At 35.9% G+C, this 24,325-nt stretch overlaps 1 protein-coding gene across 1 annotated transcript in view; it reads right to left on the reverse strand.

The window, feature by feature from the left end:
• Window positions 1-934: 934 nt before the first annotated feature.
• Window positions 935-24,325, reverse strand: part of ccdc186 (coiled-coil domain-containing protein 186) — a 33,509-nt gene continuing 10,118 nt past the window's right edge. The window contains exons 5-16 of the mRNA XM_051123639.1: window positions 23,313-23,525; window positions 23,079-23,198; window positions 22,042-22,146; window positions 21,696-21,794; window positions 21,001-21,087; window positions 20,768-20,910; window positions 18,013-18,268; window positions 17,119-17,308; window positions 13,693-13,773; window positions 11,560-11,779; window positions 5,266-5,485; window positions 935-2,892 (exon numbers count right to left, since the gene is read on the reverse strand). Coding sequence (XP_050979596.1) covers window positions 2,809-2,892; window positions 5,266-5,485; window positions 11,560-11,779; window positions 13,693-13,773; window positions 17,119-17,308; window positions 18,013-18,268; window positions 20,768-20,910; window positions 21,001-21,087; window positions 21,696-21,794; window positions 22,042-22,146; window positions 23,079-23,198; window positions 23,313-23,525 — 1,818 coding nt within the window. The 3' untranslated portion in view covers window positions 935-2,808. The remainder of the gene's footprint in view (window positions 2,893-5,265; window positions 5,486-11,559; window positions 11,780-13,692; window positions 13,774-17,118; window positions 17,309-18,012; window positions 18,269-20,767; window positions 20,911-21,000; window positions 21,088-21,695; window positions 21,795-22,041; window positions 22,147-23,078; window positions 23,199-23,312; window positions 23,526-24,325) is intronic.

Here is a 24,325-nt window from a genome sequence, read left to right on the forward strand (position 1 = left end):
TGCTTTATGATTTTTAAATGGGTTTAATATATCACCTAGCCTTGGAAAACGATCTAATAATCAGGGTTGCCAGGTTTTCACAACAAAACCTGCCCAACTGCTATTCAAAACTAGCCCAATCCCATTTTGATGAGGGGTCCCTCGGTAAAAATCACTTTTGGGGGGTAAAATACACGTTTTTGGTGGGGTTCCCCTGGTAAAATTTACATTCCAACTTTATTGGGGTCCTTTCAACTCGTGAAAAACAACCTGCAACAGCAGTGTTAAAGTCCCCATGAAATTAAAATGGAAGTTTTTTGGCTTTTAGTATGAATACGTTAGCCTTGAGGTTATCTGTAAGTAAGTGTTTCAAAACAGTGACAAAATTCACATTTACAATATATAAGCATTCAAAACTTAGTCTCCCACTTCTGCCAACATGAATAAACGATTCTGATGACATCAGCCTGCACTTCAGCTTCCCATCAAACTTTCGGTCCAATCAAATGCTTTCTAGAATCTGAAGCGTCCCGCCCCTCCAGTATAAAAAGATGCTAAAGCTGTGGCTGAAATCGGTCTTTCTTCAACGTGGAAGTAAGTCTATGTGTGAGACTTTCGGTTAGCCGCAGGAAATAAGGGGAATAACAACATGAAGTAAATAACAACATGAAGAGAATAACAACATGCAGTAAATGGTAAACCTGTTTGCATTACAAACCAGTGTGTTCATAATTGAGACAATACATTAAAATAATATGGTAAAACACGCAAATTTGCAATATCAAACAACAAAACAAGCTGTTTTGTACAGCTAAAAACAGCTGGACAAAGAAGCCAAACTCATTAAATTTATAAATGGCTGCGCCCTCTTTTACGTGAAGAAAAAGCCAGATACTTTTTTCTTTAAATACAGAAAACAGAGTAAAGGTTTAACACAAATGAAAATGACTTCCGATTATAATATTTTCATTTTAATCCCCTTTAAACTTCATATATACAGTAGACTCCAGAAGTTTAAAAACACTGGACCATTGTACAATATATCTACAAATTTATAATCACAGTTTCACTTACTATACAATCAAGCAGAGCACAAAGGACAGACCAGGAACAGAATCAACACATGACTTTTTTTTCTTTTCACCATTCACAAACACATACATACTTCAAGAGATCTTGTATTTTGAGACATTAAATAAATTATGAATGTAAAGTACACTGATAAATTAATTGACAGATTATAGAGTCTTCATTTCACTATTAAGGGCTCTGTGTAAATGCTTATTTTTTCTGCTAGCATTGCATAATTTCCTTCGTCCAGCGTTTTCCGGAATGCCTGCAATGTGTTTGGGTTTTTGGGAGCACTGAGAGCTACAGCACAGGCGCTCAGTGTTAGAACATCTGATATGACCTTGACAAGCTTATAGTGCAGTATGTCAAGTTATTATAAACCCTTCATCACAGTGTATGGGCAAGATTTTACTTTCAATAGTGTGTGAAAACTCAGAAGACTGAGCATGGCACTAAAATGGTTGGTAAACCGACTGAGATCTGCCAATCATCTGCTCTAAAGGCGAACCTAAAAAATTCATCAGCAGCATCCGACGGGGCAATTCTTCATCGTGCACCCCTGCAAGAAGGGACGGAAGGCGAAGCAGAGCAGCAGTCGCAATTTGGCTGGAATGGATTCAACTCTGCACAATGTTGTGTACCATATGGTTACATCACCACGGATATTTTGCTGGAGTCTCAGATGGGACGCTGGCCGGGGGCGATTACGGCTTAGTCAAAGAACAAACAAAAAGGGGGGTTAAAATTGCACTTTTGCCCTTAATATTTACAATGTCTCCTTCATTTCACAGGGTTTCTTTGGGGAGCAACGGGCTCTTCAAAAGCAGCATCAGATCGTCATTAACTAAAAAAGCTGGAACATAAAAATAATTACAAGGTTGTTTCTACAGAAAACATAAACAGAGGCAGAAAAGAACGGGGAGAAGGAAAAAATAACAATAATATTTAATTACAACTTAATCCAGAACCGCAAGCTCCCTTAAGACTAGCCCTAGATGTATCAAAATTTCTGAGATGTAGTTATTCATTCTGATTAATGTGTTTAACTTCATAATGAGACTGTGTTTTTTGGCATGGCCCTTCTTGCCTAAGTGCTTCGCGGGAGATAATGGTATTCGGGTGTAGCGGTAACCTAGCAGCAGCCCGAACGGGGAATGTTGCCCACGCTCCTGGGTCACAGCGAGTGGGATTAGACGCAAGGGCCCTTCTCATTACATAATACATTCATTAATTGGCACGTTTGCATGATGGGGAAAATAAGAGCGACGAGGAGCGGCCATTAACCTGCGATGCTGTGAATAGAGGAAAAGCCTCTGAAAGCTTCTAAAGAGCTGCAGAATCCGTGGGTCTCCATTAGTCTGGCGCGTTTTGTTCTTCATAAGAGCGTGGGGTCACATTTATGAGAACAGCCATTCATCTAACCAACTTCATAAACCACGCTGTTGGATTTAGGACTGCAGTTCTCTGAACCTGACGAACCAAATCATCCAGGCACGGTTACGGGGGGATGGCGATAAGAGGACAGTCGGGCACGTTGTGAAAAAAAAATGAGCGGAGGCTCTTGGTAATCTCTTTGCTTTCCAGTCATTTGTAAGTATCATTAGCGTAGCTCAGTCCTTATTTTGAACTGTGCCTCCAGTGTATAAAAACTTGATGAAAAGAGCACAGTTTTGATCCCAAACGGAGTAAATAGTTTCGTAACGGGCTCAGTCGTACAGCGTGTGCTATTTATTGTAACATCCTTCCCGTCGACTGATTTCACTTCCTTCCGGCCGTGTCGTCTGGCACCCTTTGCTGTTTGATTAGTCGTTCGATCTCTGAACCCAGCGTTTGGAGATTCTCCTGTAGCGAGAGAAACAAATCAGACAGCTGTGAGGACTAATGCTATTATTTTCACTCCCATTCAGCAAAGAGGCACATCTGAGAGAAGCGAGCCCGTAAGCTAGGATAATCAGGCAATTTCAGGCTGTTTTGCTTCGAAACGGTCTGATTTCCTGCTCATCTCACACTAAGACCGTAATCCTGCCATTGTGCTTTGAATGGAGCTCTGCGTTCCCCTTGCGCACTGTCCTCAAAACATACTTTATTAATTTTTTCTGATCTCCCCGCTGATGTGCTCCCTCAAACAGGAAAGCTGCTGTCCCTGTTGTGACCTGGATGCGGCTGTATAACCGAGAACTGGTCACTGGCGGCATGGGAATTTGCCCACTTACTCAACAGTCATCTATCACCAACGAATTTGCTTTCTTCCGATAGCATCACTAGGAATGTAGTTACGCAGAAGCTTAGTTTAACAATTTCAATTACATCAGTGGATGCCATTGTGGAACTCAATACTAATATAAATATTTCAACACCTAGTTTGGCTATATATGGTCACACTGTTGCAATTGCAATAAATGCATGCTTTGAAAGGACATAAAGTCCCTGTGAAATTACTTGCAATTTTCTCTTTAGTATTAACATACTTCCTGTTGAATCAGGAGATTTGAGTGGGACATATTAACAGGCTTGCACTAAATCCACTTATAGCATTTAGAAAGACTGATTTTTGATTAAAGTGTTTAATTTCAAATTTAGTTAGACAAAATATTATGACATTTTAATATTGGCTGTAACATGAAAATAATTACTGGTTTATAGAATTTTAATATTGGGATCGCAACTTGTTTTGTGTAGCCATAAATCCACATAAATCAACTTTTAAGGTCAACGCCATGTGTAATGGCAATGCTTGTATTCAATGTTGACCATGCAAATTCGCTGTGTTGACAGACAGCTGCCTGGACAGTGATTTTTATATATATTTTAAATTTATGTAATAATTTATTCAAGTTAAACCAAACTTTTGTTTTGACAGTTTGTTGTTAAGATCTTTCTGTTTCAGTTTTTTTCTCAAATAAAATGCTGATTGTTCATGAAGTGACTATTAGGCAGCTCCGGAGATGAAGTTTACATGGACTGTCCTCATATTTTGTGACTGCAGATGCTGAAAACACTTGAGTTTGTGTAGTAGATGAAACTACAGCGTACTTGGATGGAGACTGTTTCTCATGTGGATGCCTGTAAAAATACACTACCAGTCAAAAGTTTTTACTTTTCACTTTCGATCAATTTAAAGCATCCTTGCTAAATGAAAGTTTTAATTTCTATAATTTCTTTCTCAAAAAACATACTAACTCCAGAGTAAAGATACTAAAAATTAGCTTTGATTACAGAAATAAATTACATTTTAAAATATATTCAAATAGACAACAGTTATTTTAAACAGTAAAAAATTTCAACATTTTTACTGTTTTGATGTACTTTGGATCAAATTAATGCAGGCTTGCAGAAGAGACTTCTGCAAATCAGAAATCTTGCTGGTCAAAAACTTTTGACTAGTAGTGTAAATTTACATGACACTACAGTAATAAAACTCGCCGATTTATTCACAGCGGAGAAGCGAGTCCTGAGATCCTGTGAACCCAGGAATGCACTGCTCACTTGGCCAGTCGCATAATTGTCTGCTGTAAATAAAATGTCATATGCTTGCACTTTATCTCTTAAAATGATGGATGTCATTAAAAACATTTGCAGAAATGGGTTAATGCAACCTCTTATTCACATAAGGTAAACTGCTTCATATTTTTATGTATATAACTGTATTATAATATTGTAAAACTGTATTGCATCTGTTTCTGCCATGACCCACTTCATATGTTTAAATGCTTTTCTTCTCTTTCGTAGCTCCCAATTTAAATATTGTTCTTGTAAATACCTTCCAGCAGTTCATGTTTTTTTTTTTGTTTTTTTTAATAAAATAAAATTTAAATATGCCTGCAAATGACAGCGAAGTGGTCAAAAAGGATTTAAACACAGAATTTTGAAATTTGAGATTTGTTCTTGTAAACTCCGTATATGTAAATTCGGACAGCAATTAAATTACCACACTACCTTGGTGTTTGTCAAAAAACAGTAGGTAATTCATCTGGGGATTTTTATGCAGGTGGTGGGAGATGGCAATAAAATCACAGACTAACCCTTGTAAATGCTGAAAATCACTTATATGCTCATGACAAATAATTACTGTCCAAATCAGGCTTATGCCATAATATACTGTTAGATTAATCCAAAGTAAAAATGTCCAGAGCTTATTATCATTATCAACAAGCCACAAATCTCTCATTTTAATTACTTAGGGTGGATGGTGTGGATGTGGATGGTGACTTATACCTTCAGTGTGATGTTTTTGAGCAGGGTGTCTTCTAGCACTGCTTGGAGTTTGCGGTTGATTTCCAGTGAGAGGTCGAGAGTGAGGCCGCTGTCGGCGGGGTGGGAGGTGTACAACGATGCCATGATACCTCCCCTCCGGCTCAGGTTGGCTTTGTTAAAATCCGAGGCTTCTGAAGACAAAGCTCCAGACTCTTCTCTGAGCACGTAACTTTGGATAATCCTGCAGGAAACACACAGAGCTTTAATTACATTGTGCTCTGAACAGCATGTACATGCACACACAGCAAATCTCAAGCCATAAATGCCATTGTCAAACTATAATCCTGAGCAAGGAGGCAAAAGGTGATGTTACTAACAAAACCAGGGACAGAGCAAGGAAAGTCAGCAGACTTTAAGACCCTATAAACTGTATCCATCTCATCAGTGTCTCTCTCTTTCCCCTTTCTTTCACTCAAGAAGATAAATGAGTTTCACAAATAACAGATTAGAAGGCTTTGAACAGCTAAATCTCAGCAAGCCCGTCTCATAAATTCTATTTAACATGACACTCGTTTAATTGAAAAAGCTTTTCATGTCATTGTCACTTTTGCAGGAGTACTTCTTGGAAAAAAAAAAAAATCTATTAGCCTGTTTAATTAGTAAATGAATATAGTGGTCATCTTCTAAAAGTAGATAAGGGACAGGAATATTTATTATGATTTAAGACTGAAAGGTTTTTTTGGTTAAACGCTTTTCATAAAAAAAAAAAAATAATAAAAATAAATAAATAATAAATATATATACATATATACATATATACATACATACATATATATATATATATATATATATATATATATATATATATATATATATATATATATATATATATATATATATATATATATATATACCAGACCATACTATGACTTTCATTTTAATTTGACTAATTAAATATTTATATATATATATATATATTTAATTAATCAAATTAAAATGAAAGTCATAGTATGGTCTTACTTAAAAGTCCTTATGTAAAATGTTATATGTAACTTTACCTGAGTAAAAACAAAGCTTAGAAAAATAAAAGAATTTGGAAAAAAAAATGAATTATGAGTACATATAAAATTCTAATGCTATAATAACAACGATACATTTGAGTTACCATTTCCTAGTTAAAATCGCAACCAAAACATTAATTCCTAATTGATATAATCATAATTGCTGTTTAAACATGGGGAACACACTTTACAGCGCATTTTAGAGATCTTAAAATAAGTTATAAAACCATAATTCAGCTTTAAGTGCTTCAATTTGAACCACAGATGGAAATCTAAAGTAATTATCTCCATCACTGTTGTTGTCAATTTAATATGCTGGAATAAAAAAGGGAGAAAGAAAGAAAAAAACCTGTGTGGTTTTCTATAAAGGATAATGTAGTGATGAAGTGATCTTTTAGTCTCCGAGAGAGCTCTCTCTTTAGCCACTGCTATTTCAAATCTATTTTCTCTGCAGTGACGCATGGCCCAAATAAAGACAGAATCTGATTCTAATGGTTTCTTCAGACCAATGCTCGAGACAAAGACATTAGAGGATGTGAGGCTACAGGTCTCCGCCTGAGAACAAGAAAAGTGCTTTCTGAATTGATGAATTCACTCGCATTTCACTGTCTGAATCTGAAATGAATACACTGGGGCATCTATCAAACAAACTTTTAAAAAGAGTTGTTTTTCCATACTGGTGACTCAAAATGTCTAAAAGAGGTTATTTATCAGAGTGACAGGAATGAAAGCAGGGAAAATTCATATATGCTTTGCAGAAGTCTCTGATGTGCAGTGGCTACATAATAAAAGACGAACACCCACACATATACATACACATTGAAACACACATAAAAGAATGAAAATGTAAAAACGAATAACTTACCTTTTGCTAATATGGGGTCCAAGTGGACCCCAGCTCCTTAATGGTAGTATTTAACAAAATGAAACACAAAGAAATTAAAAAGCTGCATCTAACTAAACATGCACGCACACCTATACACTTTTTCTAGTACAATTTTGCAGTAATCCACTTACACCATTGATTTTTCTATATGGACCATACAGAATTGGCTCAAAGTCAGAGTTGGAAACATCTTGATTCTTTTTTCCACAAATTTTGTATGTATGCAAACTGTATAATATCAAAAGTATACATTTCTAGTAATTGTGCAGTTAGTTCTCATATTGTTCCCCAAATTTGTTACTACCGAAACACAGTAATATATAATTTAATAAAAAGGGTTATATTGACCTATTAAGATTTTGCTTAGATCTACCTTGTAAATATATATTTTTCTACTTTATTAAAAGGTTTTCAGAGGTAAATCAGTAACATTTACAATTTTAGCAATATTACAAGTGTGATTTATGAGATTTGCTGTATTTTTCTTTGTAAAAGGCATAAAGTTGATCATACTGATTTAAAACTTAAGCATTCATTAGTTTGAGTATAAACTGAACCAAAAACTATCATAACATCTTAGCTGATAATTCAATATACTTTATTTTTGATAAAACATCCCTATGTTTTATAACTGCATATTTTCACTAGTGACAGAAATGTTTTGGTAGTGACCACATTACATTACAGAATTTTAACCCACATACTAAAACACTAATAATAACAATAATAACTAAAATACTAAACATTTGCATAACTGTACTAAAATTGTTTATTTAACACAAATAAAGGATTACGTGTTTCCTTTTGTCACTACCGAAACAATGATGACATGTTTCGGTCGTGACTCTTACGATAGTGACAAATTTAGGAGATAACACCCCAAAAAACAAAAATGTCACTACCGAAACTTCACCAAACGTTTTGGTCGTGACTGTTTCTGTAGTGACATTTTTAGATACTTTTGAACCTAGCTCAAAGATGCTAATCAGCACATGGTTAGCTAGCACAGTTCTAAGCAGTTGTACACACATAAAAACTAAATGTTATGGAATAACTCCCAAAAAAGCGTGTTTAATTACAGAAAAATGGTGTTTGGTAGTGACGTTTCTTAAAGTTACACACAGATTTTTTTAAAACATATTTACCTTAAAATGATGGGATCTACTCACATGAGAAAGAGATACATAAAAATGCAGGGGTGTAGTTAAAATCAGTCTCAGCCAATGGACATAAAAACATGAACTGTTTCGGTAGTGACATGAAAATGCGGGACACGTTTTTTTACATAAAGTTTCAAAATTAACAAAGAAAATATAAAATAAAAAACAACAATGGAATAAAATGCTAAAACTATTTCAGTATCATTTTCATAAGTTGAAATTTAGGGATTAGGGTTTGGGACAGCTACCTCTCAACTAAAAGTACCCAATAAATTATGATTTTATATATATATATATATTAAGCTCTTACTGATATTTTAAATATTATTGTGGGTTTCAATGGATAACAGAAGGATCTTAGTAAATCTAAATCTAAGATTTGTATACTTAAATGCTTTTTAAATGTGTTTTTTGTTTGTGGGACAGCAGTTTGCACCAATTCTATAGAATGGCCCATATAGGACAGCGGAGAACTGACAGTAAACTTGAAGGTAAGAGAGTGGGAATTGGATCAGGACATGACCCAGGCTGGACAACAGATGTACTTTTCTATGTGCCACAGCTCTGACACCATTCTGACATTTGATTTTGATTTGTAGACCTATTTGTATAAAAGAGCTCAGTTTCAGCTTAAGCGCAGTGGCATGGCCTGATTCTCACAGCCTAGAGGCTGAAAAAGTCAAAGACAGACAGCAGGAACACCAGTAGAGTGTAGAAAAACAAATACAAGCCATAGCAATAGCGACAGTCGTGATTTGACAGTCTGCACGTATATGTGAGAAATCAAAAGACAAAATGTGAATCTTTATGTTTATTTTATAAAGATTGCGAATTTCTAGCTCAGCAGCTGAAGCACGAGTAAAGATGAGAGCTCATATCAAAGATCTCATCAAATCAAAGCTCATATCAAAGATAAATCTAGACAGCAAATCCCTGTTTCAATCAATCAAAACATAGATGTGACCCTGGACCACAAAACCAGTCGCAAGTAGCACGGGTATATTTTTCTCAACATGCACCCTCAGATTCCAGACTGTATCTCGGCCAAATATTGTCCTTTCCTAACAACCACACATCAATGAAAAGCTTGTTTATTCTGCTTTCAGATGATGTATAAACCTCAATTTCAAAAAATTGACCCTTATGACTGGTTTTATGGTCCAGGGTCACATACATGGGTCAAAAAAATACCCATACCAGTTCCAACCCTTTGCAGTCAAATAGCATTTCATACACAACTACATTATTAAAGTTTCTGAAAATGGTGCCTGTCTGTGCAAAACTACCACAATGTTGGAGTTCACCTCTTTCGATGATATTCTGGCTTCTCTGGTTGGCACAGCAGAGTTCAGAATCTGAACATTCAATTTTTTCCCACACATTTCATCATCCTCTGGACAAAAATCTCAAAAAGTAATAGCACACCTCTGCAAACCAAGTCATTGGATTTGCTCATGCTCAAGTTCAAGTTAAATATAGCAATGATTTATGCAGCAACTCAATAAAAATTAATCACATGCAAATCCGACAGCACTTGGTATCAATTCTAGAACATCAGCGATTTCCTCCAACCGCCCTTGATGAGAGGCGCAGTGAGTATACTTAGGTTTATCTCTTTAGAGATAAATGGAAATCCTCAGGTAGGTGTAGTCACGCTGTTAAATCAAGGAAACGTTATTAAATCAAGCTCAGTTTTATGCTGTAATCAATTTCCACTGAGCCTTGAATGATATAGCGGCTAGATCTAACCTTCCCGTGTGTCAAAGAATCACTCAGTCGATAAACACTGGGAAACATTCCACTGCTTGGCAAATTTTGACTCAATGAGGAAGCTCAGCGGCACGTAATGGCTAAAGATCAGCTAAGGAGGCTAAATTAAGCCTGACCTCAATGAGATGTGTCTTTGATTGGAACTAATGAATGTGGGTTACTGCAGGTGGACCGATTCAAGGCCTATCATTACTCAAGTGATAGGAAAGGGACAGAATTGGCATTTCTGTCCAGAGCGGTGGCGGCAACCCAAGTTGCAGCATTCTGCAGCATGTTAAATTATTTATCTCATCCAAAGACAAAAACAAAGTGCTCCTGTTCTATAAGACCAAGCACAAAGATGTTTTTTTTAAGTGGTGAAATGGGCATCCACTGCCTGATTCCTCATGCATGAATGTGCGTATGAATATGTATCAGGCATCATTAGCAATCTCGGTGACGCATCACTCTCGCAAGAACCGACAGCTATAAATATCACTGCCAAGACCTCTCTGTCAGAAGCATAGGTTAGCTCAGTGTGCGTGTGAAAGAAAAAGATGAACGTCTGCCAGATTTCCTTTTGTAATGAAAGTCAGACAAGATACAATCCTTGGTCAGGAAGCTTCAGACAAATAAATAAAGGGGAAAAAAACCAACAAAAGACAAATAAGGAGAAAAATAAGAGAAAGAGAGGATGCAAGAGAAGAACAATGACCAGCCAATATCAACCAGACGGAAAGCAGGGGCGGCACTGAGAAATTTTCCAAACCATGAGCCCAGAGCTACTCTAGTGTGGCAATGAAAAATATTTGGACACTTAAAGCACAGCTTTATAAAATTATATTTTAACCACAGATGTCCTTTCAGGGCCTTGAACATGTTAGTTGCTGTCTATGCAGGGTCAGAAAGCTTTTGGATTTTATCAAAAATATCTTAATTCGTGTTCCGAAGATGAACGAAGGTCTTACGGGTTTGGAACGACATTAGGGTAAATAATTAATGACAGCACTTTTAATTTTTGGGTGAACTACTCTATTACAACTGTCTGAATATCACAGTGGTAGATATTAAACACACTATATGGCCAAACTTGTGTTTTAATTTATGTTTTTGTCTATTTCAGTATTTTCATGAAGGCAAGTTTCTGCTATATTCATTTAAAAATAAACGCAACACTGGTATTTTATTAGACACCTATGCATTTTTCAGTGTGGCATACGCATCCAAATGCTTTCTGGTGCCACTGTATCCTTCTACATTATTAATTTTCTATTAAACTTGTGGTTTCTATTGGTGTTCTTCATCGCTACTTTGGATATATAAGAAAATATATATATCAATGTCAGCCGGGCAGCTTCAAGCTCATTTGTAAATGTCAAATTAAGCTTTGGGAGGGAAGCAAAGGAGATTTTCTCCATCGTCTTTTACCTTCCACTCTGTCTGTTTCACTCTCACTCACTTTGTCTTTTTCCTGATCTCCTCCACCAACTGTTTAATGTGGTCCTCCATGAATTCAATCTTCTCGTTTTTACGAGCATGTGCCTTCTGTAGCCGCACGATGCGCTCCACTAGCACAGCTTTGTCCACTTCGGGGAAACTGTCCACTACTACCACCGACGAACCGGACTGATTCTCTGGAGAGCGATCATCCATACTGCTGCCCCGTGCGTTTAGAGAGCCTGAAAATGAGAGATTGTGTAGCTACAGTCACACTATAAGAGCAATATTTCAAACAACACAGAAAGGAAACACGGCACTAAGTTCGGCAGAATGTTCTGGGTTTAATACAAGTTAGGATTCATGACGCAAACGCTGCTGGTAACAATGATCGCCACAGAAATTAATTTTGACTCATGTCTTAGTCTCAAAAATTGCAGGTTACAGTAACACACTTGCAAGAAAGTAAACCAGGTCAGCATTCCAGAGGGTTTAAATGCATAAATAATAAGATTAGATTTGTGTTAAAGCATTTACATGATTTTTTAGGTAAAACCTGACAGTATTTTAGTTTTATACTTTTTTAAAGTCCTTTATAAAGTGGGACTACTTTTCTATAGAAAGACTGGATAGAACTTAACATATCCATTGTAAGTATGTTACTGTACGTTTTACTTTTGCTTTTTGGCTTCTCAGATTCAGACAGTGAAATGATGTTAATGTAACTTAATCTGTACTAAACCAGAAACATTATATACATACATATTTCATATATATAGACTACCAGTCAAAAGTTTTTGACAAGTAAGATTTTTAATGTTTTCTAATTCTCTTCTGCTCACCAGGCTTGCATTTATTTGATCCAAAGTACAGCAAAAACAGTATAATTTAGAAATATTTTTAGTATTTAAAATAACTGTTTTCAATCTGAATATATTTTAAAATATAATTTATTCTGTGATTTTAAAGCTGAATTTTTAGCATCATGACTCCCGTCACATGATCCTTTAGAAATCATTCCAATACGCTGATTTGCTGTTCAAGAAACATTACTATTATTATCGATATTTAAAACAGTTGAGTGCAATTTTTTTTGTCAGAATTCTTTGATGATTAGAAAGATCCAAAGATCAGCACTTATATGAAATAAAATGCTTTTGTAATATTATTCAAAATATTATTCAGAAGCTTGAAGTCAGTATAATTTTCGGTAGGAGAGAAATTATAAAAATTACTTTTTCATTTAGAAAGAATGCTTTAAATTGATCAAAACCGATGATAAAGACATTTATAATGTTACAAAAGATTTCAATTTCAGATAAATGCGGTTCTTCTAAACTTTCTATTCATCAAAGAAACCTGAAAAAAAGCTGTTTTTAACATTATAATAATAGTAATAAATGTTTTTTGAGCAGCAAATCAGAATATTAGAATGATTTCTGAAGGATCATGTGACTGGAGTAATGATGCTAAAAATTCAGCTTTAAAATCACAGGATTAAATTACATTTTAAAATATATTCAAATAGAAAACAGTTATTTTAAATAGTAAAAATATTTCAAAAACTTTGAATCAAATATATGCAGGCTTGGTGAGCAGAAGGGACTTAAAAAAAAAAAAAAGCATTAAAATTACTTACTGTTCAAAAACTTTTGACTTATAGTGTATACACACACACAAGTTTTCAGCGCTCACCAAAACTGCATTTTCTCATAAACAGTAAAAAATAGTAATATTATGAAATATTATTACAGTTTAAAATAACACTTTTCTATTTGAATATACATGGACCTTTATAATAACTTACATAATAACTTATTCATAGTTAGCCCTTTCAAAGTATAATGTATTAAAAGACCCAATTTCATGTGTTCATTATGCATTTCAATGGATTATGGTTTTTAAAGGTGCTTGAATAGGTAATTATTATAACATATAATAACTGCGCTTTCAACTATTTATGAAAAGATATGGATAACAACGTGTCTTGCAATTAAGCATCACATGAGCAAGAGGTCTAAAAATCAGCAAGGGTGAACTGTTGTATAAGGCATTATGAATACTTTCATAATATATAGGCCTCATAAAGAAAAGATAAAAATGACTGAGTGCGTGTCACTTTCAACATCTCTAATAAAGTGTTAAATGGATGTACCTGAAGAACTGGAGCGGCTGCCCATGCTGCTGCCCTCTCGATCACATCCGCCATTCTCCACCTGCTCCAGCTTCTTACGAGCTACACAAGGGAACAAGCACACAATAAGTTTGTGCTTTCCTTCTCCAACACTGACAAACACACACACACACACACACACACACATTCTCCTGGCACAGACAGACACCTCAGTAACAGTAATAAGCCAATGACCGAGTGCTTGTACCGCTCACTGCCTCATTCTTGCACAGCACCTGCTGTGGGGGGTTATGGCCTACCATAAAACTCCCACCCACCAGGCACATCTGTAGCGTCCATCAACTATGCAGAATTAAGGTTCACATTTAACACGTGGACCTTGAAAAGATACTGAAGATCACGGGAACCCAAAAGGGAGGAGGCGAAAAAAATAGATTCGTTTAAAAATACCTTCACGTACTGTATGCCTCTTCCGACACTAAAGAGAGTCCCATGGCGCACGTTCTTCTCCCTTGCCCTCCCTTTCTCGGCTCTCCTCTCAAAGAAAGACACTACGAAACAGTCTTGTGCCCTAACCTAGCCTATCCTGCGGCTACAGGCAGGCACAGATACATAAACTCAATCTGTCTGCAATGAACGTCAGTCTGCCCCACAGAGAGCGTCAATATGGCTTGATAATTACTAACAGTGCCTGTGGGCTCCTGGGAGCGTGGAGAAGTAACTCACTGCGAGCCTATTAAAATAACAAATCGAATTCTAGTTAAGACATCTCAACACAGAGGAGAAAAACAATATGACACTGGAACGATATAGCCGTTTTTTGTAATTGCGTTATGATTTGTTATTTCATTCTGGATTAAAATCATTCGCATCAGTGCTTCTTAATTGGAGGGTCATATCGCAACCCGAAATGGGTCGCGGGGTTGCTCTGATAGAGAAAACAGTGTGAGAAAAAATATCTATGCTATATGAAACTAAACTTGCAATCGAGCATATTTAGGATTAAAAATAAATAAGCTTTTCAAAGGGAGGAGAACGGTTCCCATATTGACGTCAAAGGTTGTGCGTCCAACTCTACAGTATTTTGGCGAGAGTTGCTTGGTAGAAGCGAGCCAAATTTGGGACATGCCAGCATGGACCTGTTGTGTGACATGCTCTCATGCTTGGAAAACACGAACAAACTACGCAACAGGCCGAGACTGCATTACATACTGCTTTATAACTATATGTCTATATTAGCCGCTTTTATGCAATTGCAAAATTTTAAAATGAACAAGTTCCATTTTATATATATATATATATATATATTTTTTTTTTTTTTAGTAAAAAACTTGTGGTTGCATTTGGAATAATTTCTCATTATTTCTGGCCTCAGAATAAAAATAAATATATAAAATGATGAATAAACATCAATAAATTCTAAACATAACAAATGAACAAAAACCAAAAATTAAATCAATAGATTAAATCGATGCATAAAAATAAATGTATATCAATAAATAGTAGGGTTGGGTACAGTTCACATTTTAACTGGTACGGTACTTGAATTTCAGTGTGGTACTCAACAGTACGTTTTTTTGGTACTTTACTCTGTGTGTAATAAAAACATTTATTTCAGTTAAAAAACTCTCCATTTCAACATTGTGAACAATATAGCCCTACATTCATTTTCTTTCTTTTTTTCAGACATTCTTGTGTGTTTCAATTTTTCTGATAATCAAATGAAAGCATTAAACATTTATTTATTTTTAATCAAATGAAAATTAGGTTTACTGATAAAATTAATACATGGAATAAACATTGTGTGAATATAAGAAATTAATATTATTAATAAATAATTATTATTTTTCTGGTTAATCTGGTTGTATTACTTATTTTTTTATCATTTAGTTGTTTTATTTAAATTTGTCAGCAAATGGAATATAAAAGATGTACGTTATTCTGGTACAAAAGTAATACAAGAGTAATATATTTCCATTACATGTTAAAGGAGTAGTCCACTTCCAGAACAAAAATTTGCAGATAATGTACTCACCCCTTGTCATCCAAGATGTTCATGTCTTTTTTTCTTCAGTTGTAAAGAAATTGTTTTTTGAGGAAAACATTTCAGCATTTTTCTCCAAATAGTAGACTTCAGTGGTGCCCTGAGTTTGAACTTCCAAAATGCAGTTTAAATGCAGCTTCAAGCGATCCCAAATGTGGTTGTAAAATATCCCAGCCGAGGAAGAAGGGTCTTATCTTGCGAAACGATCGGTTATTTCATAGTTTATAAACTTTTTAATGTCAAACGCTCATCTTGTCTTACTCTGCCTGAATTCTGTTTTTTCCGGTTCGTGACAGTTAGGGTATGTTGAAAAACTCCCATCTCATGCTCTCCCTCAATTTCAAAATCGTCTTATATCGCTGTTTTACCTTTTTTGTTTAGGGTGTTTGATCCTCTTTGCAAGTTCACTTTGCAAAGACTGGGTCGGTACCTCTGAAATGATGTAGGCTGATTTTGAAATGATTTTTGAAGTTGAGAGAGAAAATACGATGGGAGTTTTTCGACATACCCTAACTGTCTTGAACCAGAATACACAGAATCCAGGCAGAGCAAGACGAGACCAGCGTTTGAGATTAAAAAGTATTTAAATTGTTTTTTTTAATGAAAATAACTGTTTCGCTCAGCTGGGATCATTTACAACTACATTTGGGATCATTTGAAGGTGCATTTAAACTGCATTTTGGATGTTCAAACCCGGGGCACCATACCAGTCCATTATATGAGAAAAATCCTGAAATGTTTTCCTCAAAAAACATAATTTCTTTATGACTAAAGAAAGAAAGACACAAACATCCTGGATGACAAGGGGGTGAGTACGTTATCTGTAAACTATTGTTCTGGAAGTGGACTTCTCCTTTAAACCATACTTTTATTTTGACAGGTTGCCGTAAATGTGTGCATACAGTATGATATGATGCTAGTTTTCTTAAATGAAATGGTTAAATTCTCACAAAGTGACTCTTACAGCAGCTCTGGAGATTAAGTTCATGTGTTAATGTCATCATATAGTGAGACAGAAGCCAAAAATCACCGCGAGCATCACGCGTGCTTCAGTATTTTTGTAGTAGTAACAAAACTGCATCTCCGCCATTCATACATACAGAGGCAAGCGGAACATGCAAGATACATATTTAAACCTTCTTTTCACATTTTTGATTTACTAGTGAAAAAATGTATGAATTCTGTGGCATTCCGCACTATAGGGTTAATTCCGTTTTTATAAATGGACTCCACAGTCCCATCCATGTTTTCGCAGAAAACATATCGCCCTAAAAATGTAACCGGTAAACAGTACTCGGTAGTACCAATGCAATTTGGTCGGTACCCTTAAAAGTACCGAGTTTGGTACCCAACCCAAAAAATAGTGAAAAAAAATTATTTGAGCTGCTTGTGAAACCGCTAACCTTGCATGAGCTGCTTGGTGAGGTCTTTGATATTGGCCGCCTGTTTTCTCTTCTGAGTGACCAGTTCGTCTCGCAATTCCTCCACGCGTGTCTTTAGCTGCGACATCTCCGTCTGTAGTGTCGTTCTCTCTGTCTGCAACGCCAGAACTTCCTCCTGTCTTTGATGCTCCTCTTTCTTCAATCTGTCCGTCTGAAAACATGCACAAAATGCTTTGAAACAAGTTTTGTGTGTGTATCTGTAATTAAACCAGCCAGTCAATACACTTAGATGTCTGATATCAAAATAGTGCACAGTGTTTGAATGTAACCAACCAATAGTAGCAATACTATCAATGTTTTCAGTAATGTGACAATATCCTAGCTATTTTGATAATTGTGTACATTTTCCAGTAGTAAGTAATCCGATTCATTTCATTTCAATGGTTGATTGTAATAAATGAGATAATTATAGTTTAATTTCAGTCATTACTCAGTAGTGCTCCCGAGTGGCTTTTTACAGCTCCTTTTTCTGTGGCTAATACATGTTTAATTAAACGTTGTTTAGAAATATTTTCACTTCAGATATAAAAATTATTATTTATTAATAATTGCATTTCATGCTCTCCCCCTAATTAAGATCAATGTTTGTATGTCAAATAAATATGGCAGACTACTTTAATAAATGATCTGTTAATTATATAATTAGGATATTGCACTTTTAAACAGCTTGAACAAATGTGGATTGTAATATTTTTTTTATTAGTGCTTTGCACTGTGGCCAACTTTCAGAGTAGCTTGGCTGTAGTTCAACTACTTTTAATTGTACTGTAAGCAGCTTGTTACTAGGCAGGGTACAGTTTCTTAGAAACCGTCCCTAACACTGATAGAGCGGTTTAACACAAGTTATTGTCTTACCATATCAGAGAGGGATCTCTCAGTCTCCTCTAGTTTGCTGTGCAGCTCTCTGGAGCTGCTGTTCAATCTGTCCAGCTGAGCCTGTAAGCTGTTGCTCTCAGACTGAAGCTGAGCATTTTTACTGGTCAATTTCTCAGTGAAGCCCAGCAGCTCCGCCTCTCTCGTCCTGCTGCCTTCAATGTCCCTCTGCAAGTCGGTGATTTGAGAGTTCAGATTCTCCACCTCCTCCTGCAAGGACGCAATCTCCTGCTCATCCCTGAAAAAGACACATATGCGTCAGACACGAGGACCAACACGTGTACAGGCCGTGCTATTTAAGCAATTTCTGCCCTTGCCTAGTTTCATTACAAAGGTATTCCAGTATCCCCATCTGACTGCATAGACCATAAAATTGTCCAACTGAAGGCTCTAAATTAACACACTAAAGACAAGGTGTGTCAATCTTGGGAATACACATGACTCATCTGCAGTTTTTAAATACCCCTCTAAATAAGAATGAGCTAATACAGCTGAATGACACGTTTATGTGGCCACCAGAAGCGAAATCAGAGCAGCCCCTGTGAGGCGGCCACAGAGGTATAAATTATTCTGTCAGCGCTGCAGGGGCCCGCCGTGTGATCACACTACAGCGGATTCACATCCACCTGCAGTTCCTGCATCAGCAGGGTCCACCAACCGCTGGGAGATCACTCAAGGTCAGACTGCTGTACTCGACTCAAACACCACTGTGTGTTTCTCAGAGTTCTGCTGTGGCTTTGATCTGAACTATTTTTGTTTTTAACAAAAACAGTCAATATTGTGTCTAAAATGTAAGTCATTTAATTTTAACTTATCACCAATCCAAACCGATCATACGGAAAATCAGCTAAATCTCTAATCTTTAATTTTATTACTTAAAGTTTACTTTTTTTAATTCACAAAAGCTTTATACCATTAATTTTATATAATAAATAATAATAATACATTTTAATGTATTATTTACGATCATAAATAATGAACATTTGTTAGCATTTTAAATAATTATTAAATAATTCGTTTTTTATTTAATTATTTCTATTTAGAATTGAGATCAAAAGTTTACAGAAACAAGCAAAATGTTAATTGTTTTACCAAATAATTGGATCATAGAAAATGCATGTTATTTTTTATTTAGTACTGACCTGAATAAGATATTTCTCATGAAAAGATGTTCACATACAGTCCACAAGAGAAAATAAGTTGAATTTATAAAAATTGACCTCGTTCAAAAATTTTCATACACTCGATTCTAAATACTGTGTTACCTGTGTCCACAACTGTTTTTTTGTTTTTTGTTTTTTAAGTAATAGTTGTTCATTAGTCTCTTGTAAGTCCTGAGCAGTTAAACTGCCTGCTGTTCTTCAGAAAAATCCTTTAGGTCCCACAAATTCTTTGGTTTTTAAGCATTTTTTGTGCATTTGAACCCTTTTCAACAATGACTGTATGATTTTGAGATCCATCTTTTCACACTGAGGACAACTGTCTGTGGGACTCATATGCAACTATTATAGAAGGTTCAAACACTCACTGATGCTCCAGATGAAAATTATATGAACAAACATAAATGATCAATGAACTATAGTTTATTTAATATAGTATTTTTTTTATATTTACAATATTTATACTTAGGTTAATGAATGCTGCAAAACTGCTACTGTCACTGTTAGTTAATGTTAATGTTAAAGGGGTCATCAGATGCCCATTTTCCACAAGCTGACATGACTCTTTAGGGTCTTAATGAAAAGTCTATAATATACTTTGGTTAAAAATTCTCAATGGTTGTGTAAAACAACACCCTTTTTACCTTGCCAAAATCAGCTCTGCAAAAATCCTGTTCTGGTCGAGGCTGCTTTAAATGTTAATGAGCTCTGCTCGCCCCGCCCCTCTCTTCTCTCTGAGCCTGTTTACTTTAGCCGCATTTAGACACGTTTAGCCACTAAACTTGCTAACTAGCATGTTATTAGGAAAAGTGATTGCAGAGATTCATAAAAAAAACCCTTATACTCACTTCTGCTGTAGGTGAAGCTGGACCACTAATGATTTGCACGAACATAGACGCATTTATGTAGATTGGGAGGCGCATTCCCTTCACAAACAAACGTAATCCACTGCATCTTCAGCAGCTCAGATGTTGGGAGTAAATGACGACCACTATGTTCATTATTACATCCGGCAACACAGCACCTCAATCGCTCAGTCGGAGATATTTACATCCCTGTCTAACTTACATCCCTGCTCCGGCATCGAAACAACGGAGGACGGACTGTTACAGCTGGTCTGAGGTAAGACGCTCATGTCAATCTATTATCATGGGAGCGGATTCTGTCAGATATTATTTTTACAGATTAATTAAAAACCACTGCATGGATTTTTATCATTATAGGGCAGATTTGTACATACACTGTCAACACATTAATGTTCAAACAACATGAAAAAATTAACTTTGCATCCGATGACCCCTTTAAAACCTTACAGTTAGGTTCAATTTGCTAATTTTATGTGCAATAACACTACACCTTTAAAAAAGTTAAAGTGATTGTGTTGGACATTTATGTTTGCATTGCACTGAAATTGGTTTCAAAAATTTCACTGGTATTGGTTTTGTGACAACTCTAGTCTCAACAAACGAATCTGACTTCATGACCTAGAAATGTCTAGTTTACGCTCTATGAGCTGGTAGCCGAACTAATAATAGACATGGTCAGTAATAGGTTGCTGTAGGCACAAGTGTTCAGACCTCTGGTGCTGCTCCTCTAGTCTAGTGATAGCTGTGAGTTTTTCCCTCTGGTTCTGGATCTCAGCCTTCTGTCTGTTAATGATCTCTCTGTATTTGCAGAGTTCGTCTTCCCAGCGGGGCCGTTCGTCCTCCAGACACTTAACCTGGGGGCCAGAGAGAGTGCCAAAGCGTCAGAATAATGTACTGTTACACAGAGTCATTTCATAGCGTTATCTTTAGAAATGAGTTTCCACCTTGGTCCGCAGGGTGGTCAGCTCATCCATGCCTTCTTTAAAAGTCCTCTTCAGATCCTCCAACTCCTTAATCTTAGCTTTGTACATCTGCCAATCAAACAAAATGACCATTAAAAACCCCTCCTTTGGCACAATACGTCACCATTATTCATTATTGTAATCACAATCAGCAGAGGACGCCTGCTAGGCAACACTATGTTAATAATGCAAATGAGAATGCAAATGCTAATAACACCATTTCTTGCACAGGGGCGACTCACTGATAAGGGAGTACACGCTCTCATTGTTGGCCTCAGGTACTAATGACACTTGGTGAATGGAGGCTCATTTACTCATAAATACATTTAAAAGCAGGTGGCAAAGTGCCATACAGGCTATCTCGGAGGTGTGGTGGCAGAACCGCTCAAAGAAGCAAACCAAAGACATATGAGGTGTAATATGAACAGACACCTGCCCCCCAAAAGGTTTGAACTAACTTTTACGAGGACTGTGTTCCCTACTAAAACACATTGCTTGAATATGAATGAAGAAATTGATGTCATTAGAGCTTAATATTATTACAGAACCTGCTGGGTAAGACTGTACTGATATCATTCAAACAATCTGGATAGGGATTTTCTTAATTGTCTTTCTTTTATGCTCTTAAAATGAATTTGACTCAAGGGAATCTGAGTGTAAATGAAGTAAAACTGCACCTCTAGCTGGTCCGTCTGCTCTTGTTTTTGCTTCTCCAGCTCTCCTTTAGTCTCTCGCAGCTTTGCATCCAATTCATTTGACTTAATCTCCTCAGATTCCTGCAGGAGACAGAGAGAGGGTGTAATCATGTAAGTTTATAACAAGCAAACTGCAAATTAGGTTACATCCCCACAGATGAAAATAAGCCACTCAAATTGTGTTAAGCAGAGGTCTGAAGCAACCTTTTGTAATAAATTATAGCAGAATGCATTACTTGTAATGTATCTCCAACTCGTAATGGATAACTTTATATATGGTGCCCTCTAGTGGTCAGTACTGGTTTCACATCATCATAAGTAAAGGTACCTGGTATGTGCGGATCATATCCTGGCAGTTTTTGCGAATCTGTTCAGTCTCCTCCTTTGCTTGAGTCAGCTTGGCGGTAGTTTCTTTTAGTCTGTCTTTTGTTTCCTGTTATTAAAGAGATAGATCAAAGTGACATCAGCAATACAGTGTTGTTATTTGTAACTAAAACTATTAAAAACAAAACTATTAAAAGCTCAAATATATTAGATGAAAAACCTACTAATCATACTAATAAATATGTTTAGCTGAAGCACAAAAAAAGACTAAAATCGCAATAAAAATAAAGCTACATATACCTATAAAAAAATTAAAATGACAAAAACAATAACAAAATTAAACTAAAATTGAACCTATAAAATAAAACCTAATGCAAAATAAATAATATAAATAATAAATATTAGAATAAATAAATAAATAACATGCTATAATATACATAACATGCATTAGCATTTTTTATTTTTATTTATTTATTTTTATTTATTTATCTTTTTGGATACAATTGGTAGAAAATACCAATTTTAAATTTAAACAAAATTTAAGTCTTGTAACTATCAAAACTTAAATAACTATAAATTCTTTTCACATTATAAATTACATATTTAAGTAGTAACACTAATCCCTTCAGCTGGAGTGAATTTGCAATAAAACTCCATCTTTTTTTTAAATAATTCTCTGTGAATGATGGAAAATTTGTGAGAAATTTTTTTTCTTGTGCCCTTAACAAGCTTGATAAACAACATGACAATTGCTATAAACAAAACTATAATTTTAACTATATGAAAATTAATACTAATGAACATCAACATTCGTCGTACTGTTTATATGTCGCCTTCTGTTTTAAATGCACTGGCTTTTTAAAATTAATGTATTCTGATTGGTTGTCAATGTGTTTCAGTCTTGCTCATCTGGAAAAAATTATATCAAAAGTGATTCTAACAATATCATTCCTCTGTGTTATATCTGTGATATAGACTATTAAAACTTTATAGTTATCCATGCTTGACCTGAACAGCTTTCTGGTTTGTTTTCTCGTTTACCTTGTGAGCATCCGTTTCACTCTTCAACTTGTTCTGCGCCCACTTTACTTTGATGACATTAGAATTGATTTCTTCCTTGACTTTCTCCAGTTCACGGGATAGTCTTGTCACTTCATTCTCCTACAGAAAAATAATCAAAGACAAACACTCCTGAGAGCCTATACACAATCACTGCATACTATAGATTCACACACCATATCAAGCGTCAAAGTAAATTGTATTTTCATGTCTAACCTTGGCATCATAGAGCTGCTGCAGACGACCTTTCTCCTGGGCCAGCGTGTTTCCCCGCCGAGCCTGTTTGTCTACTTCTGCTGTGGCCTCCCTTAGTTTTTTCTCCAGCTGCTCCTTTTCCCTCCGCAGGTCTAGAGCTTCCTTTTCACCTCGAACATACTTCATTACCATAGTCTCCTTCTCCTGCCGTGCCTCCTCACATTTCTTATTGGCCTGGGAAGAGAAAGCATATGTAAACACATGAACAAACATTGTTTATGGATTATGTGAGATCTAAACCTATAACCATCTGGTTAAAAGCCTGAATATACACCATTCTGTAATAACATAACATGTTTTATGCATCCAAAAGCACGGAAAGATCAAAAGAGAGGGCCTCACACTAGACAGGAGTTTACATGAGAGTAAAGGGCTGTTTGAACAAGTCCTGCCAAACTAGGATCATGTGAGATTTGAACCTATAACCATCTGGTTAAAAACCTGAATACACCATTCTGTAATAACTTGGTATTCAATGTATTTTCTGCATCCAAATGCAGTGAAAAAGCAAAAGAGAGGCCCTCACACTTGCCTGAGGAGTTTACATGAGAGTGATGGGCTGTCCTGCCAAACTAGGATCAAGTGAGATTTGAACCCATAACCACCCGGTTACCAGTCCGAATATACACCATTCTATGATAACCTGGGCTTTAACCATACTAGATGTATCCAAAGACAGTGAAAGAGCAAAAGAGAGGTCCTCACACTTAACTGGATCATGTGAGATTTAAACCCATAACCATCTGGCTACCAGCCCAAATACACACCACTCTTTAATAACTAGGGCATTTAACATATTTCATATGTCCAAAGGCATATTTTACCATATTTTAGCATTTACCACATTTTATGTGTCCAAATATAGTGAAATAGCAAGAGGCCCTCACACTTGACTGAGGAGTTTATATGAGAGTGAAGGGCTGTTTAAACAAATCCTGCCAAACTAGGATCATGTAAGATTTAAACCTATAACC

The sequence above is a fragment of the Labeo rohita genome, chromosome 12 (assembly GCF_022985175.1).
Source record: "Labeo rohita strain BAU-BD-2019 chromosome 12, IGBB_LRoh.1.0, whole genome shotgun sequence".
NCBI classification, from domain to species: domain Eukaryota; kingdom Metazoa; phylum Chordata; class Actinopteri; order Cypriniformes; family Cyprinidae; genus Labeo; species Labeo rohita.